At 36.9% G+C, this 18,543-nt stretch overlaps 4 protein-coding genes across 6 annotated transcripts; all 4 read left to right on the top strand.

Annotated features, from left to right (window-relative positions):
• The first annotated feature begins 420 nt into the window (after nt 1-420).
• On the top strand, nt 421-4,515 carry TOC33 (translocon at the outer envelope membrane of chloroplasts 33). Its single transcript, XM_021425411.2, has 8 exons — nt 421-654; nt 854-954; nt 1,043-1,150; nt 1,255-1,379; nt 1,552-1,816; nt 3,566-3,634; nt 3,736-3,897; nt 3,986-4,515. Exons 2-8 carry the CDS (start codon nt 856-858, stop codon nt 4,052-4,054), a joined length of 897 nt encoding a protein of 298 aa, XP_021281086.1. The 5' UTR covers nt 421-654; nt 854-855; the 3' UTR covers nt 4,055-4,515.
• A 1,173-nt stretch (nt 4,516-5,688) lies between these two features.
• Nucleotides 5,689-7,421, top strand: LOC110413885 (3-oxo-5-alpha-steroid 4-dehydrogenase (DUF1295)). Its single transcript, XM_021424897.1, has 3 exons — nt 5,689-6,018; nt 6,121-6,384; nt 6,715-7,421. The coding sequence occupies exons 1-3, from the start codon at nt 5,794-5,796 to the stop codon at nt 7,192-7,194; spliced, it is 969 nt and encodes a 322-aa protein (XP_021280572.1). The 5' UTR covers nt 5,689-5,793; the 3' UTR covers nt 7,195-7,421.
• A 3,267-nt stretch (nt 7,422-10,688) lies between these two features.
• LOC110413843 (putative inactive purple acid phosphatase 29) lies at nt 10,689-13,781 on the top strand. 3 transcript variants are annotated; one of them, XM_021424834.2, is made up of 4 exons: nt 10,689-11,261; nt 11,747-12,087; nt 12,225-12,675; nt 13,434-13,781. In XM_021424834.2, exons 1-4 carry the CDS (start codon nt 10,907-10,909, stop codon nt 13,469-13,471), a joined length of 1,185 nt encoding a protein of 394 aa, XP_021280509.1. In that variant the 5' UTR covers nt 10,689-10,906; the 3' UTR covers nt 13,472-13,781. The 3 variants fall into 3 exon arrangements, with proteins under 3 accessions (XP_021280509.1, XP_021280506.1, XP_021280508.1); XM_021424831.2 differs by having other exon boundaries at nt 11,693-12,087; XM_021424833.2 differs by having other exon boundaries at nt 11,693-12,087; nt 12,225-12,738.
• Nucleotides 13,782-15,994: 2,213 nt separating this feature from the next.
• Nucleotides 15,995-18,480, top strand: LOC110413795 (putative inactive purple acid phosphatase 29). The gene is made up of 3 exons (XM_021424752.2): nt 15,995-16,516; nt 16,951-17,345; nt 17,500-18,480. The coding sequence occupies exons 1-3, from the start codon at nt 16,162-16,164 to the stop codon at nt 17,962-17,964; spliced, it is 1,215 nt and encodes a 404-aa protein (XP_021280427.1). The 5' UTR covers nt 15,995-16,161; the 3' UTR covers nt 17,965-18,480.
• Nucleotides 18,481-18,543: the final 63 nt, after the last annotated feature.

Here is an 18,543-nt window from a genome sequence, read left to right as displayed (position 1 = left end):
TTTGATTAAAAATAAAAATATAAAAAAATTTATTTAAATCTACTGAAATAATTTATGATTTTTTAAATATTATATATATTTTTAAAATTTTATTTTTTATCGAAAAAAATTTATCCATCCTAACCTAAATGATTGCTTTAGTACTATTTAGTTTGTTTTTCTCATACCAAGTATAGAGATGTTATAGATTTACTGCAGCAACTAAAACTTTGGGTTGGTAAAGCAACTTAACAAGTATTCACAGGCAGGGATAAAACATGTTTGTTGCAAATTTTGGCTTTAACCTCATTGAAATATGTGAAAATAAAATTTAAATTAAATTGTTGGGTAAAAGAAAAAAAATGGGAAAATTGTAATTTGCAAAGTTGAAAATAGGTCGGTCGGGTAAGCACAGTGGGCGGTGGGCGCAGGTTATGTAGCCTTGCAGGCCCGTGAAACAGCCATCTCTGCTGCTGGCGGAAAAAACAAACACTAATCCTCAAATTCGATAAGATAACTTTCCCAAACCCAAACGCAATCCCTCCTCCCTTTTATTTCTTGCAGCTTCCCACCGACTTGCCCACCAACAGCCACCACAAAAACCTCGCCAAAATCTGCCTTCCGTCTCTTTCTTTCTCACTCTCTTTCTCAAGTTGCAATAAGGAAGATAGGACGGTAAACCCACATTTCTCGTCAAATTCTTTCTCGTTGTTTCACTCTCTTTCGAAAGAAAACGGACCCATCTCATTTTTTTAGCTGCATTTAAAGATTGCTCAAGCATTTCGCCATGATATCAGCTTTTGTGGTTTAGGGTTTATTGCTTATATTGAAGGTTGTTGATTTTGTTTTCCTGTTCTTTTTATGCATTTTGCAGGAATGGGTACCGCTCTGCCTCGTGAGTGGCTCGGTCTTCAACAATTTCCCGCTGCTACTCAAACAAAATTGTTCGAGCTGTTGGGCAAATTGAAGCAAGAGGTTTTTGATAAACCCTTTTATCCTTTCTTTACATTGACTACTTTGACTTAATAGCATATTTACTCAAAATTGTTGAAAAAAATTGCAGAATGTCACCACTTTGACCATCCTTGTTATGGGCAAAGGTGGTGTAGGAAAGTCTTCTACTATCAATTCTCTTATTGGGGAGCAAGTTGTTCGAGTGACTGCTTTTCAGGTAGGTATTGGTTTTACTTTTTCCTTTGCTTTCTTGGATTGATTTGTTTATGCTGTTTTAGATGTCATAAGCTTGAATTGTGGTTGTATTTGTTTGTTTTTCAGTCAGAGGGGCTGAGACCCATCATGGTTTCACGCTCCTGGGCAGGGTTTACATTGAATGTAATTGATACACCAGGGCTTGTGGAGGCTGGATATGTCAATCACCAAGCTCTTGAGTTGATCAAAGGGTCAGTACTCGAATTAAGCAGTCTTAAGTTAGCATCATATTTGTTGTATGATGAATTTAGTTGTTAATTAAGTGACTTTCAATAAATTATAATAATATTTTCTTTTTAGGATTAGTTTACTACATGGTATGGTTCCTTTTTGTTCAGAACAAATCTTCTGGTTTTAATGCAGGTTTCTTTTGAATAAGACTATAGATGTTTTGCTTTATGTTGATCGCCTGGATGCGTATAGAGTGGATGACTTGGATAAGCAGATCATTAGGGCTATCACTAACAGTTTTGGCAAAGGAATATGGCGCAAAAGTTTGCTTGTGCTCACTCATGCGCAGCTTTGTCCACCTGATGGACTGAATTATGATGTTTTTTCTTCTAAAAGATCAGAGGGTGTGCTAAAGGCCATTCGTATGGGAGCTCGGATTAGGAAAAAGGATTTTGAGGTATGCATATTCTTTCAAGGTTATTTATTTTTGAGACATGTTAAATTGCATAAATAAAGGTGTTGAACAGCTTAACATAAAGAGATAAGCTTATTTGTTCTCATAAAAATTGCATGATGTGCCGACTAAAATGTCGTTTGCCACTTGTAAGTTGGCATGATAGAGAGTTTAGTATTGATTTTAATGATTCCATGCACTGGAGAGGCAATGGCTTCTTGGTAGTTATGTGAGAGCAGAAGAGCTGTGATTTCCTACTCGTAGGGTTTGCCTTAAGTTAAGGCTTTGCTTTTTTCACAAATGCCCAAACATGGACATAGTGATAGAAGTGGTTAAGCTCTTTTGAATTCTGATGCTAACAATTCATTCAGCTTCTACTTGTTGCAACGTCCCTTTGAAAGAAATTACTCATAGCATACCTTTTCCTCTTCATAGCTGATGCTGTTCTAATCTTCTTTCTTGCGTGGCTTCCTAATGTGAGAAAGCTTCTTTTAGGTGTTTTGTGCATTTTAGATCTTTGGTGCTAACTGTACACCATCTATATCAGCTACCCTTAGTCCATTATGCTAATAGCTAAGCATTCTATTGTATGTCATATGGCAACTTGATCGACCTCTTTTATCACTATTCAAAATTATTTGAATGAATTTAAATTGGGGAAAAAGATTTGGGGTAGATATTTTCTTTCAAATTGATCGGTTTGAGATATATTGGAAAGGTGTTGGACAGGATGACATGAAGAGATAAGTTTATCTGTCCCCTTAACCTTGTGTACTTTGCTTGCTATGCATGTGTTTTCTCATTTGTTAGTTGTAAGCTGTGGAAGTACGGAGTTGAGTTACGGTTTGGTTAATTGTTCCACAAACAAGAAAAAATTGGTGCTTGTTAGTTATGAGAGAGGAAGAGTAAGAGGTGTGGGTGGTTTTGATATTTGCTTTAAATATATAATTTACTCCTATCACAGCAGGGTCTTCGGAATGGAATTAGGTTTTTGGTTGGTAGGCAATTATCAGATAGGAGTTGTTACCATATATCTGAATGCGATTAGAATGCTGTGTGTGGTAGACAAAAGATCAATAGATGAGCTTACTTTTGTTTTTAAGGTCATTGAACTATAATTAACAACATATACTGAGCAGTGAGTTTCAAACTGCAATGGTGAAGGTATCTGTCTTGTATTTTGTCAAGATGAAGATTATCATTTTGTTTTTGTAAGTTTGTTTGGACGTTCCATATAAATTAAAACATCAGTTAAACTAATTCTATCTTTATATCAGTGGATACCACAAATTATGATTCATGATTTAAACTGGAGATGCACTGAGAAATGGGAAACAGAAGAGATATACGATACAAGTCCTGGATTAAATGGCTCTTCAAAAAATAAATAAAAAAAGTCCTGGATTAAATGCCTAGCTGCAGGTGACAATTTTGATGGTATACTTGTGTCTCATGAGAAGTTTGTATGGAAGCCACTCCTTTAAAATGACGGTGATCTGAGCTGTCACTTTATGTTATTAGTGAATACCACAATGGAGATTCATGCTTCAGGCATAAACAGTGGGGAAAGTTTTTCAGGGAAAAAAAATGAAAATTTAAGAGTTGAGAGGTGGTTTATAACTGGACTCCATTGTCTGCAAAGGATATGTTACTTGTAAATTTATCTTACTTAATTACTATTTCTTTTCTGATGATATGCTCAGATTGCTGTAATTACCTTTTTAGATATTTCCTTGCTCTTGATGATTGTAGGATTCTGCCATTCCTGTTGTTTTGGTTGAAAACAGTGGGAGGTGCAATAAAAATGACAGTGACGAAAAGGTTTGATCTTTTTTTCTTTTTCATCTTGTGCTCTCAATTTATGATCCTTCATATATTTGAGTGCCTTGATTCTCTGCAAAATACATGTTGTTTCAATACAGATTCTTCCCAATGGTGATGCTTGGATTGCGAACTTGGTAAAAGCCATCACAAGTGTTGCAACAAATAAGAGTAAAGCTATTGTAGTTAGCAAGAAGTTGGTAGATGGTTCTGATTCAAATGATAAGGGTAAAATGTGGATTCCTGTTATTCTTGGGCTTCAGGTAAAGTTTCTGCATTTTCTTGGTTTCTCTTTGTGCTGGACTGAAACATAAATGATTATATTCTAACGCGTATCTTTTGTTGTTCCAGTGGTTTATTCTCAAACGGATTCAAGGAGCAATAAAAAGGGATATTGCAACTGGCAATGGACCTTTATGAGAGCCACAAGAATGGGATCTGGCCTTCTGCAAGTTTCATTGGGTCTTGTTAAAGCCCTTCGTTTTTCTGTGCCATCCCTTTCTTTGGTAAAATTAAAAAGGAAATCCTCTGAAGGTTGCTTCTGAAAGTCAGGTTCATTTTGGTAGTTTGCTATGCGTATGCTTTGGCAGATCCAGTTAGTAGTGCTTGTTAGGATGGTGTATTGATGAGTTATTGTAGGATTGTCATGCTAGAAGGCGAAGGTCATGTTGTTCCTAACTTCATGTTTTCCCATCCTTTTCTTTCAGTTTTGTTTTTCTGAACTACCTATACTGATTTTCATTTCTGGGTGTGTTTGAATCTTTGAGAGGGAGCTTGGATCTTTTCCAGTATTTTTCGAACTAATAATCATTAATGCGTTAATGAATACTATATGGATGAGTGTAATTGAGAATGTTATTAGTTTAAAGGTATTGAAGTGATTCGGTCCCATGGAAGAGGTACAGTATGATGCTTCAAGCATTTGGCATGCTCAGCAGAATTCTCCTCCCCGTGCCCATGAACACTAAAAGTCGCCTATTTCACTGACCTCGCAAGCCAAGAGGAAAGCCGGTGGACCCTTTGTTGTTCTTTAAGCTTATTAAGTGTAACCAGCAGCAGCTATGGATAACTGTGAGGGCCCCGCCACCACAGGCGTGGTACCCGTACAATTAGCTGTTTCACTTTCCGGCTGCGTGGATTGCGGGGATTTTGCACAGGTTGAAGTTGGCAGGAGGGTTTTTTGGGTTGGGGACCGGAGGTTTGGAATTTTTATAGGCTGTGGAATCCATGTGAGTTGATTCCAACATATATGATTAAGCTCACCATTACAGGCTGCACCCATCATTGCATGCACTTCCAAGCACTGTTATACCAAGGGTTTTTTTTTTAATCTATTCCTTTAATCGATTTGGATGTTTTGTTACACGCCTCATGATCATTGGCAATCTAATATGTGGTCAAATTTAACTGCTACTGTCATTGAATTTGAACATTTAACCCAATGGACTGATATTGGAAGCGTTTTAAAAAGTTCAAAAAGTAATTGGATAGGAAATTGGAATGCATAGATAAATGTTTCAATACCACAATCTAACTTTAATTGAAGCCATTAAAGATGCTTGTTTACAGGCTGTAGACGAAAAAGGCTTGAGGTTTTTTTTTCCCCTTTTATCGGTTAACAAGCTCTGTTACAAAATATTCAACTCCTGCCTTTATTTTTGCAATTCTGCTCAAAGATCAAATCAGTCCAGGCAAATGTTTTTCCTTTTTCCTTTTACTAGAGTTCTTTCTTTTAACGTGAAAATGCATGATTTATTATTCAATCGAGTGCTCAAGTACTGTTTTAATTTAATTCCTCTTTAGGGAGAAACATAGAGGGTAATGGTTTGCCTAAAGCTAAATCGATCAAATGATTAGGGATGTATTTATATTTCATAATGCAACACCGAACCGAACTGGCACTTAACAAAGGGTAGGCCCGAAATCATAATTAGAAACCTTCGGTGATTGGACATGGGTTGACCCCCTGGGATCCCATGCGCCACCCTCCATGCTCAAAAGGAAAATCACGCTAATCATTGCTCATCATTTGGACTTCTCTTTTGCTTTGTGCCCAGTCCTACAAACCAAAAAATTAAGGTACTTGTTACTATAAAAGTCGCGCCTCTTTTGCTCCTCTCCGACCAACGCCTCATAGTCCCAGAACGGAACAAAACAACATGGGCAAAAGCAACTTGAAAAATGCTGTTGTAGCATTTCTTGTTCCTCTCCCTTCAATTCTCTTCTATCTTCATTTCCTTAGCCATTTCCAGAGCGATAGAAATTCTCTTTCTCCACTCTGGTCATGGTGCTTTCACCACCCTCTCCTTTTAGCCAATGCCCTCTTTTTCTTCAATGTCAATGTCCTCTTCTGGCTCATCAGTCACATTCAATCCAGCCACTGGGTCAGTCTTTCTATTACTAGTATTCTTTTTTTTTTTTCAAGGTTTTTTTATTCATATTCCCCCTTTTTTTAAATGTGGTTTTGGTGTTTTGGTTGGTTTCAGATGATTGATTTGTATTGGACAGTGATACCGGTGTTGCTGCTTCATCACTATGCAACACACCCTTTGGCGCAATTTGAGTGGTGGAGATCAAAGATTGTGATAGTGTTGACCTGGGTTTGGAGTATTAGGCTGAACCATAACTATTTCAGGCGTGAAAAATGGCAGTGGGGTGCCAAAGAAGACTGGAGGTTTACTGATATGCGTCAACAGTATGGCAAGCATTGGTGGTGGATTTCCTTCTTCGCTGTCTACTTTTCTCAACAGGTGATTTTTCAAAGATTTTTGTTTTATCAATTTTGCATCTTTCTGGAAATTGACCATTTTTCATTAATGCGGAAATTCTGTTGGATAAAGCGCCTGAATGACCTTTTGTAGAATGCTAAGCGGGTCTTTTTTATAATTAATAAAGTAGGTGGATTTTCCTTTTCTAAGAACAGATGAAAATTTTGAAAGAAAGAGGAGCTTTGATAAAGCTTCATTTGTAGCGTTTTACACTAAGCAAAGAGCAAATATTAAAAGCAACTATCAACAGTACCTAAATTAATAAAAATGCTGATGAGAGAGCATGAACTAATGGGTAATTAAAGTCTGCAGGTTTTTTTGATTGGAATATGTCTTCCACTGTATGTTGTGCACTCGGTTGATATGCCCTTGAATATCTGGGATTTTGTTGCTGCTGGAGTTTGTTTGTGTGGCATTGTCATAGCGTACTTTGCAGATACCCAACTGCATAATTTTGTGACTAGAAATAGCAAGCTGAAAGAGCTTGGAAAGCCTATGGTCCCTAATCTCGACCGGGGCTTGTGGCAGTACTCGCGTCATCCAAACTATTTTGGGGAGCAATTGTGGTGGTGGGGGCTGGTTATTTTTGCATGGAACCTGGGACATGGATGGACCTTTGTCGGGTCTTTGATCAATAGTATGTGCTTGACTTATGTTACTGTGCTTGTGGAGCAGCGGATGTTGAAGAAAGAGTACAGAGCTGAAGCATACAGACTATATCAGAAGACAACCTCAGCGTGTGTACCTTGGTTCAGATCTTCTGCTATAGCAGTGAAAAATAAGGATACTTGATCTGATATTTGCTTCACTGCCAACTCTGAAAGTTTCATTTTATGTGGGTCAAAGCTATACTTTGATTTCCTGTCTTGCTGTAGCACTGCTGATGTAATCTGTTGTCCATTTGAGAGAAAAAAATGGTTGTTCTCTGTGGTAGACTGGTAGTCAAAGGGATCACTTTGTGAAATCATGTAAATTCTTTCTTCATTTGCTATAAAACTCTTTTTATTGTCTGATTTTCACATATATTTACAATATGTAGATCTGAGGTCATATCAGGTATGGTTATCAGAGTGCAAGTCTAGATTAGAAGTCTCCTTACGGACGAAAAATCTTAAAGCAAGCTTGTGGTTGCATGGATGGCCAAAGCAGATATTTGGCTATATAGAGATTTAAGCTGGTGTTTAGATAGCTGTTTAGGATGCTCATGAAAAACTATTCTAACTTCAGACCAAATATAGCGATGTCTCTGTGTCTCTCTGTTTAGACGTCAGTCATCTTGTTTGCTTCTGCACTTTTTCAGGCCAGAAAAAGCATTGGCATCCTTGATAGAAAAAGTGATTGATTATGGGTATTATATTGCTGTTGTTCCAAAACTTGAAGAAGTTAAAATTTGGCATCCTATGTCCCATTTTATCAATGAGTTTATGGAGTAATATTCCTACCAGAAAACAATTAGCTAAAAGAACAAATGCTTGATTTTCATGATCTACATGTAAGTTGTAACAAGAGAAGTCATGTTACACGTTTTCATTTTTTCTCTCTGGGTGTTGCAGCACCTGATGTCTGCAAAGAATTGCAGGTCATAACAGATCATCTCACGAGTATATCATGCATAACTAGGAATCATTTGCAGATCACCTAGTCTGTATATTGCAAACAAATCAAACTTGTTTTGTTACTAGAGGTCTATTACTATTTGAACACTTGATGAGGTCAGCAGGAGTTGGGACTAAGGAGTAGTTATTTTTTCTTGAAAATTAGCTTTTATTTTTAAATATTTTAGCCCTGGATTCATTGCTGACACTGTTCTCACTTGGCAGCAGCAAGTGCTTAATTCCTGTTGGTTCTTGTTAATTATGGAGTGAGCATGTGCAGGTGTTTCTATCCTTCAAATTTCATGGGAATGGTCTTTCCCCTAGCACTATAATATTCCTGCTCCATGACATCTGCTTCCTTGGTTGATGAACCATCATTATCAGTCCATTTTGATTAAATCCATGGCACAGACTCTGATCAACTGGACACTCCCCACCTTGAGGATCGATGTTCAAGGACTTCATGTAGGCTCATAGCTTAGTGAATCACATTTTGTTTGGCACGGTTGTGCAATGACCCAAACATAGGTGACTTATTAATGATTACATGAGGTTAGCTTTCCTTTGCTATTCTGCTCAAAGTCTAAACCTTTCCAGCTATTGTTGCGGAGCTGATTTAGCTACGCATTGGATCTTTCCCTTGAATTACTAGTTTTGTACCCCTCTTATCAGCTTGCACCAGTGATTCCAAATGTCATAAGAGTGATATCTCTGTTTCTCTTTTCATATTGTTCTTACTCTTGAAAATAGAATTTAGACTACGGAAAAAAATATAAAAATCCCATCAATGTATGTGATATGGGGGTTGGAATCTATTAAGATGCAAATTGGCCTACTGGCAGGGAATTCAATGGATGGAAATATTGTTCTTAAGCATTTTTGGCTGCCCTGGAACTCAGGTCGTATACTCTGACGCAATCCTGGTGGATCGTGACTTTGAAAGAATTACGATCTCAAAATATTTACATTCACGTGTTCACACTCTCCTGAATGACTAATCCCTGGCTTGTAATAGGTTATGAGTTTGCTCGGTTGTCAGCTTGCTTAGTTATCGATCTGATCACTGTACTTCACAAGGGAATCAAGCTAATCTCATCAAGTGTATATCCAGGCCCAACTCAAGCGGTGGGGGTTCCTAAAAATGAGAATGTTTAATCACTGACAAGTGATACACGATTCAAAGATAAAGGACGAAAAAGTTGTCCCAAAATAGATTTAAAGATTTAGACAAGAGAAGAAAGAATTTGTTAAGATCTTATTTAGTGTTGAATAGATTAACAAAGGACGAAAATGACGCACGCAGTGACTTTATAGCTCGTGTTCTTATCATATGTTAACACAGTGCAAACTTCATGGCGTAAACAGTTGCAGAACAAATCAACTGCGAATTAATACATAAACCCGTGTCCATTAATATAACTATCAAAGGGTGGACTGCCACTGCCAGAAATTTCATGTTTGCTTAGCTAGCATTAACATACATACAAGCTAGCAAAATACTACACTATTATATGTAATTAACTCCCCAAGTGGCAGCAGCCGCACGTGCAACGTATATCCAGATTCTGACAACTATCAACAAGGAGACCGTCTTGCTCTGCAGATTCTGGGCTTTTAAATTCAACAACTGAAGCGTTCCACCAGTTGGAGATTGGGCAAACATGTGGTTTAATCTAACCAAATTGAAATCTCAAATGAATGGGGGGTTTCAATATGTTGGGTTTGTTGGGAATAATTAAATCTATTCAGGCAGCGATGCAGATATTTGTACAGAAAAAAATATATTACTTTGATCAATCAACTGAGGAAGACATGAACTAAGACTCGTACTCATCTGGTCGTTCTGTTCTTCATAAACCGACTACACTGATATTGTCTTGGAAATGTAATCTTGATAACGTTAGAAGATGTTTGTCATCTTCAGCCAGCTCAGATGATTTGACAAATGTCTCAATTACATTAATATAAAGCCAAGTTTATATTTACTATGTATGCTTATAGAGTAATTTTGACACCATTAATGTAAAATAAGTACTGCATTAAACCTACTAAATGTTTATTAGAACCCGGAAGGTATTAACTTATACATGGTGCAACAAACAGAAATTGAAAACTCAAGAACGATTCAAACTCAAGGTTAAACCAATCACTGCATGTTTCATTTGTTGAATTGTCTCGTTTTTACACCTAAAAATAAATAAGAAAATAGTGACAATTATATTAGAAATTAACATACACTAGTCCATTGCAAAAGCTGCTGACAGAAGCGTTGAATTAATTGCAATGAGTGTGGCCGTCGATGGTAGGAACAAAATTACTCCCGCATTCATTGTGTAGTAGTACCATTTCCTGAACCTCACCCACATGCTGAGTTTCATCTCCTTTTTCTCCCTTTCATAGTGCTTATAATAGAGGAAGGAAGATGAGTATTTGGGCTACTTTTATTAACTTTTTCATCAGAGAAAATAATACTTGTACAAGTGTAACATAACAATAAATTGATTAAGTAAAAGATGTAAGAACTGTTTCTGATAGTTTGGAAATCTAAATTAGTAATTTGCAGCCTAAAAAGCTTAAGTAAAATGGACAAATGATATATAATTCAAATATAGTAAGTGCTCTGAAAAAGATTGAAAAATACCGTGAAGTGTGAGCTGTCTTTAAATAGTAAAAACCCATCGTTTTCTGGGGTATCAGCCAAAGACTTATACGCACGGAATATACTCGTTGCCCGCTACGAGAAAGCAAGAAATTTAAAGTTGAGTTGACTGCAAAGATAAGCGCTCGCGTGACTGTGATCCTCTCGTTTGTTTTGTTATTAAGTTTGAGTGTAGAGTCTCATAGACTTAAAACCCAACGAGAGGAGAACACTCAAAAACTGTAAACCCAGAAAAAGAAAAAGAAAAACAATGGCACAAGCATCTTCAGCTGTTAGCATCAACAGAAGGAAACGTTTCGTCTCACTTCCTTTTCGTGGGTTTGTTGTTACTTTGGCTGTGATTCTGCTCCGTTTTGTACCCATCAACGTCTCGGCTGCTGCCAGGCGACAACCTCCGCAGCAACAGCTACCTCAGAAGCTGAGGTTTGGTCGGAATGGGGAGTTTAAGATACTACAAGTGGCGGACATGCACTATGCAGATGGGAAAACAACGCCGTGCTTGGATGTGTTGCCTCACCAGGTTCATGGTTGCTCTGACCTCAACACCAGCGCTTTTATCCAGCGAATGATCCAAGCTGAGAAACCCAATTTTATCGTTTTCACTGGTAATCTAATAGACCCTTTTCGTTTTATTTGAAGAAAGTAAGTTTATTTGTAGAAAAATATTTACTTTATAAGATGAAAATGTGAAAATGCAATCTTCAACTCTTGTAATTAGTTAGTATTATGGGTATAGAAAGCACCCTTTTTATCCATCTAATAATCCTCCTGCTTTTATTTTCTCGTAAAAAAATTTTTGAGGGAGTGGGAAGTTGGTGACTTCAATGAATTTTTAAAAGGGCGTTGACCAGAACTCTGAGTTCTGATTGTTTAACGTCATAGTTTTTCTTTTCTATCTTTTAATACCATAGCGTAATTATTCAGGTTAGCTTTGACTGGTACCATTCGCTATGAATTTTTAGTGATAGCAATCTTTTCTAAGTACGCCTATTGAGAATCCTAGTTCACCGATGCAAGTGTTTTGTCTGTTTATTAGGTGATAACATTTTTGGATTTGATGCCACGGATTCAACAAAATCTTTGAATGCAGCATTTGCCCCTGCAATTGCTGCAGGAATTCCATGGGCTGCTGTTTTGGGGAACCATGACCAGGAAGGCACCTTATCAAGGGAAGGGGTCATGAAACACATAGTTGGATTGAAGCATACTATGTCTCAATTCAATCCTTCTGAAGCACATATAATTGATGGTTTTGGCAACTATAACCTGGAGGTTGGTGGAGTTGAAGGGTCAGGTTTTGCAAACAAATCAGTTCTCAATCTCTACTTCCTTGACAGTGGAGATTACTCCACAGTTCCAGGCATCCCAGGCTATGGTTGGATTAAACCCTCTCAGCAGCTGTGGTTTCAGCGCACTTCTGCAAAGCTTCAGGTATGAACCTCATTGGACAACATTTGAATTTCATTTCTTTGCTAAATACTAGGCATGCCTGTATGAAGTTGCTCTATTGACCTGTGGCCTTATGTCTTTCTTGTTCTGACAAAATGGATGTCTTCTTTGTATTGCAGAGAGCCTACATGAGCCCACCTAATGTTCAGAAATCATCTGCACCTGGACTTGTGTATTTTCACATCCCGCTGCCTGAATTTGCTAGTTTTGACTCTTCTAACTTCACTGGGGTGAGACAAGAAGGTATTAGTTCTGCTTCTGTGAACTCGGGCTTCTTCACAACCATTGTAGAAGCAGGGGACGCGAAGGCTGTTTTTACCGGACATGATCACCTCAACGACTTCTGTGGTCAATTGATGGGTATTCAACTATGTTATGCTGGGGGTTTTGGATACCATGCCTATGGAAAAGCTGGATGGTCCAGGAGAGCTAGGCTGGTGGTAGCATCTCTAGAGAAGACAGAGAAAGGAGGTTGGGGTGCTGTCAAGTCAATAAAGACATGGAAGCGCCTTGATGATCAACATCTCACTGCCATTGATGGTCATGTCCTCTGGAGCAAGAATTCTGCTGGTAAAGACAGGTTACTCTGATCACTATTTCCCACAATGGATTAAACTTGCCCTAAGTATAAAGGTAGGCAGCCATTTAGGACCATCTACATGGAGGGTTTGAAATTTTTATGACTCTGCATCTAGACATTAGCCACCTAACAGGACTTTGATCCGAACTTGCTTGGTAGCTGTTCCTTTTTCCCCTGTGTGCTCAGAGGGAAAAGTTAATTTATTTTTTCCTTAAAATAAGTTCTAAATATTTGATGGATCGCATGCTATTTAATCTTGACAGTTTTCTTTAAGATAATGTATCCTATATTATTCTTGAATACTGACCATATCGGCAAAAGTTCAGGGTAGTTCATCAAATGTTGGGATATGTCATAGCCTTGCATGTTGTTGATGTCATGTGAAACATGAGCTCCATTTATATCCTAAGCAGCAGTGGTGGCGAAATGACTGATGCACATTGTTTTGAAATCGAATTTGTTTGTGCTTATGGAATAAATTCACACGATGTTAGGTGCATTAGACGAATTTGTGGGGAGTTGAAGCGTCCATCATCTTGATTCCAATATGTGCTTTAGCTCCTTCTGTCTCTCTCTGTCTCATGACTTATTTTTTATGTCATTGGGTGCATCTGATATCTATGTTAAACCCATCTCAAGTGCATCACAATTTCACAATGCTTCAATTCTGCTCTAAAACATGACACAGACCGCCAACTATCAAGACAAGGTTGCGGGGTTTACTCACATTTGGTTTGGCATTGGACAGGTACTCGTAGAAAGAAACATATCCTTGGCCATGCTTGACTTGAGCAATGGACAGCTGAGAAGTATTATTATTATATGATTATTATTAATCTCAATCGGTAAGCAACAACTGGACAGTGAGGATGTAGCTCGTGAAGATGGTACAAGACTTTGAAGGCTGTGCTGTCAACTGCTGGTGTCTAATAATTCTATGGAAATGTAACCGTATACCTGTGATCGTACCATGGCTGAAGGTATTTTTCTTTTTTTTTTTTCCTTTTGATACAACATAAATGGTTTCATAATAGCTGATGAGAGAAATGGAAATCTATGGTAGAGTGAAATATCAATTATTATTATTTTGATAAAATGCTTTCAAGTCTTTAGGTCCCGTTTCGTATTGAAAAAATTAAGAACTTTCTGGGAATTAAATGGGGAAGATGACTTTTCCAAGGGAATGACATTACCACCCCACCAGCCCGAGGAGAAGTTTGGTATGGTCCTTTAATGGGCAGGTAACTAAATCTATTCGCTCAGTAATGCAGATATTTATACAAAAAAGACAAAAGATAATTATAATAGTTTCATCAACCAACAGCAGGAATACATGGACTGATGCTCATTTGGTCTTTCTGTTGTACATAAACCGACTACACTGATAGTTTCTTGAGAAGGTAAGAAAATAGTGAAAATTATAGTAGAAACTAAAACTTGGACTGCACTTTTACTGATTTGATTGAGATACAACTGCACTAAAAGGCACAAGTGCTGAATTGATTACAACGAGTGTGGCCGTAGGTGGTTGGAGCAAAATTACTGCTGCATTCATTGTGTAGTAGTACCGTTAAGCCCACCACCCCGCATGCCGAGTTTCATTTCATCTCCCTTTTCTCCTTTCACAGTGTTCATAAAAGAGAATGGGAGATAATTTTTCGGGCTACTTTATTTATTTATTTTATTATAGAAAATGGCACCTGTATAAGTCTAACTTCAAAATAAATTGATAAAGAAGAAGTCAGAAGTGTTTTTAATAGTTTGGATATCTAAATTAGTAATTGAAATGCTTTGAAAAATATGAAAAAATACTGTGAATTATCTTTAAATAGTGAATATTGTCAGTTATAATATATTAACAAGTAGAGTATCGATTTTATAAAAAATTAATCAAAAAATTTACTAAGTACTAAAATTATAATAAATTAATCTTATTCAAACAATCAATATCAAATAACTAAATTAATTAATTAAAAATACTTAATCAAAATTTAAACTAAAAAAAATAAAAATAATAAATACTCAAGTAAATATCAAATCAAACAAGCTTAAAATTATAATATCCCTCTCACTTTATTTAAATATTATCTCTCTTTTTTAACTTATTTTAATGTGTTGAATTGTTAACGTAGAGTCTTAATTTATTTATAAGGGTCTTTCAACTCATCTTATAAAAATATATATTTTAATCAAAACATTATATCTCTATGTGAATTGAAATTAAAATAGACTCATTAAGTTCAAGCTTATAGGTATATTTCTATCCTACACGTAAATCAATTAATATGATCCTATGCTATCTCAATTTTAGTCCACTAAACTACCTTTCCCAAGTTTATTTCAGTTTCTAAATCAATGCAATTGATAGCCACAATTAAAAGCATTGAGAACAAATTGAAATAAACAATTCAATTTCTATTGAATATAAGTAAGAAAGAGATTAAAAATTTAGATTATATATGAGTTCAATTGTAATCTTAGAAAAAGAAAATTAACTACTCATGATTGCAAAAACAAATAACATTATAATAAATTCAACCATTAAGAGTAACAAGAAAAATAAAAACCAAGGAAGAAAACAAAATAATATTTGCAAGCTTAATCTTCAAGTTTCAACCTCAACTTTTAGCTTCTTGAATCTCCAAAATTGTCTCTCTCTTGTTTTAAAAAAAAAAATCTTATTTATACTAATGGACTTAATTTATAATTCTCTAAGTTGACTTATGATTTAATTGAGCTTAAAAGAGTAATGAGAGGCTCAAAAAATCAATTGTCAATCTTGACAAATTTTCATTCTTGACATAGTACGTCCAGCTATTTTGTGACATGATTTTCTCTATCTTCGAGGCAGAATTGGGTAAAGTGATTTCATGAAAATTGTAATTCTGTCTCTTAACTTTTCAATGACCTAAAAATTACATCATTTAGAGTTATGTAGATATAGCTAAAACACTGAAGTATACTTAAGCAGACTTTTAAATCTTCTAATACTTTACTTATTAAAATTAAACTCAATCTTTTTTACTCTTAGGAAAAAAATAAAAATTAATAAATAACAATTAAATTAAAAAAATAACATAAAATTAAAATAATTCACTTAAAAATAAATTAATTATAAAAATAATTAAAAATAAATAAAGTATAATTAAAAATTAAAAATTTAATTAATATTTAATAATAAAATTAAACTAAAATAATTCTATAAAATACTTCCTCGCTTAGAATATCCTTGTTTCCGACTCTGAAAAAGAAAGAAATTTAAATTTAAGTGACTGCAAAGATAAGGGGCTCGCGTGACTGTGATCCTCTCGTTTTAATTTTTTCTTACGTTTGAGTGTAGACAGGTGCAGTACGGTCAGCCAGCCTTAGTATAGCCGTTGCTTTGTAGACTCTTGTAGACTTAAAACCCAACGAAAAGAGAACCCTCCAAAAAACCGTAAACCCAGGAAAAGGGCAGAAAAAGAGAAAAGAAAACAATGGCACAAGCTTCTTCAGTTGTTAGCATCAACAGAAGGAAGCGTTGCGTTTCACTTCCTTTCCACGGTTTTGTTGTCGCTTTGGCTGTGATTCTGCTGTGTTTTGTACCCATTAACGTCTCGGCTGCTGCCAGGCGAGAGCCTCCGCAGCAACAGCTACCGCAGAAGCTGAGGTTTGGTCGGAATGGGGAGTTTAAGATACTACAAGTGGCGGACATGCACTACGCAGATGGTAAAACAACGCCGTGTTTGGATGTGTTGCCTAGTCAGGTTCATGGTTGCTCTGACCTCAACACCAGTGCTTTTATCCAGCGCATAATCCAAGCTGAGAAACCCACTTTTATCGTTTTCACTGGTAATTTAGTACACCCTTTTCGTATTAGTTGAAGAAAGTCAGTTTATTTGTACAAAAATTTGTACTTGATGAGATGAAAATGTAGCCTTCATCTCTTGTAATTAGTTGGTATTGTCGGTATAGGAAGCTCCCTTTTTTGCACCTTATAAATCCTCCTGCTTTTGTTTTTCTGGTAAAGAAAATTTTGAGGGAGTGAAGTTGGTTTGGTTTAGTTGGTGACTGTAGTGATTTTTTAGAAGAGCATTGGTCAAAACCCTGAGTTCTGGTTGGTTATGTCATAGTTATTCTTTGCTATCTTTTAATAGCGTAGAATAATTATTCAGGTTAGCTTTGATTGGAACTATTCGCTTTTTCTCAAAGTGGTACAATCTTTTCCCAGCATGCTCATTGAGATATCCTTATTCACCTATGCAAGTGTTTTGTTTGCTTGTCAGGTGATAACATCGTTGGATTTGATGCCACGGATTCAGCAAAATCTTTAAATGCAGCATTTGCCTCTGCAATTGCTGCAAGAATTCCATGGGCTGCTGTTTTGGGGAACCATGATGGGGAAGGCACCTTATCAAGGGAAGAGGTTATGAAACACATAGTTGGATTGAAGCATACTATGTCTCAATTCAATCCTTCTGAAGCACATATTATTGATGGTTTTGGCAACTATAACCTGGAGGTTGGTGGAGTCGAGGGGTCTGGTTTTGCAAACAATTCAGTTCTCAATCTCTACTTCCTTGACAGTGGAGATTACTCTACAGTTCCAGGCATCCCAGGCTATGGTTGGATTAAACCCTCTCAGCAGCTGTGGTTTCAACGTACTTCTGCAAAGCTTCAGGTATGAACCTCATTGGACTCTGATTGGACAACATTTGAAGTTCATTTCTTTTGCTAAATAGTGGGCATGCCTGTCTGAAGTTACTCTATTGACCTGTGGCCTTATGATTGGATGCCTTCTTTGTATCTAATAAATCATTTTCTTTACATTGCAGAGAGCCTACATGAGCCCACCAAATGTTCAGAAATCATCTGCACCTGCACTTGCGTATTTTCACATCCCGCTGCCTGAATTTGCTAGTTTTGACTCATCAAACTTCACAGGGGATAGACAAGACGGTATTAGTTCTGCATCTGTGAACTCGGGCTTCTTCACAACCATGTTAGAAGCAGGGGATGTGAAGGCGGTTTTTACAGGTCATGATCACCTCAACGACTTCTGTGGTCAATTGACTGGTATTCAATTATGTTATGCTGGGGGTTTTGGATACCATGCCTATGGGAAAGCTGGATGGTCCAGGAGAGCTAGGGTGGTGGTAGCATCTCTAGAGAAGACAGAGAAGGGAGGTTGGGGGGCTGTCAAGTCAATCAAGACATGGAAGCGCCTTGATGATCAACATCTCACTGCCATTGATGGTCAGGTCCTCTGGAGCAAGAATTCTGCTGGTAAAAACAAGTAACTTCGGTCACTGTTTCCCACAATGGATTGATCTTGTCCTACCTATAAAGGTTGGCAGCTACTTAGGACCATCTACATGGAGGGTTTGAAATTTTTTATGACTCTGCATCTAGACATTAGCCAACTAACATGACTTCGATCCAAACTTGCTTCTTGGTGTTGCCTTCTTCCCCCGTGTGCCCATAGGGAAAAGTTTCCCCCTTAAAATAAGTTTTAAACATTTGATGAATCGCATGGCCATTTAATCTTGACGGTTTTCTTTAAGATAATGTATCCTGTATTATCCTTGACTATTGACCATATCGGCAAAAGTTCAGGGTAGCTCTTCATGTGTTGGGGTTTGTTACAGACTTACATTTTCTGGATGTCATGTGAAACAAGAGCTCCATTTATATCCTAAGCAGCATTGGTGGTGAAATAACTCATGCACATTGTTTGGAAATCGAATTTGTTTGTGCTTATGGAATAAATTCACATGATGTTCGGTGCATTAGATGAATTTGTAGGGAATTGAAGCTTCCAGCATCTTGATTTTAATATGTGCTTTGGCTCCTTCTCTCTCTCTCTGTCTCTTCCTTAT

Source organism: Theobroma umbraticum, unplaced genomic scaffold (assembly GCF_002168275.2).
Source record: "Theobroma umbraticum cultivar Fairchild unplaced genomic scaffold, ASM216827v3 scaffold_4.1, whole genome shotgun sequence".
Lineage (NCBI taxonomy): Eukaryota > Viridiplantae > Streptophyta > Magnoliopsida > Malvales > Malvaceae > Theobroma > Theobroma umbraticum.
The sequence above is the reverse complement of the archived record's forward strand: the minus strand, read 5'-3'. Positions and strand labels throughout refer to the sequence as shown.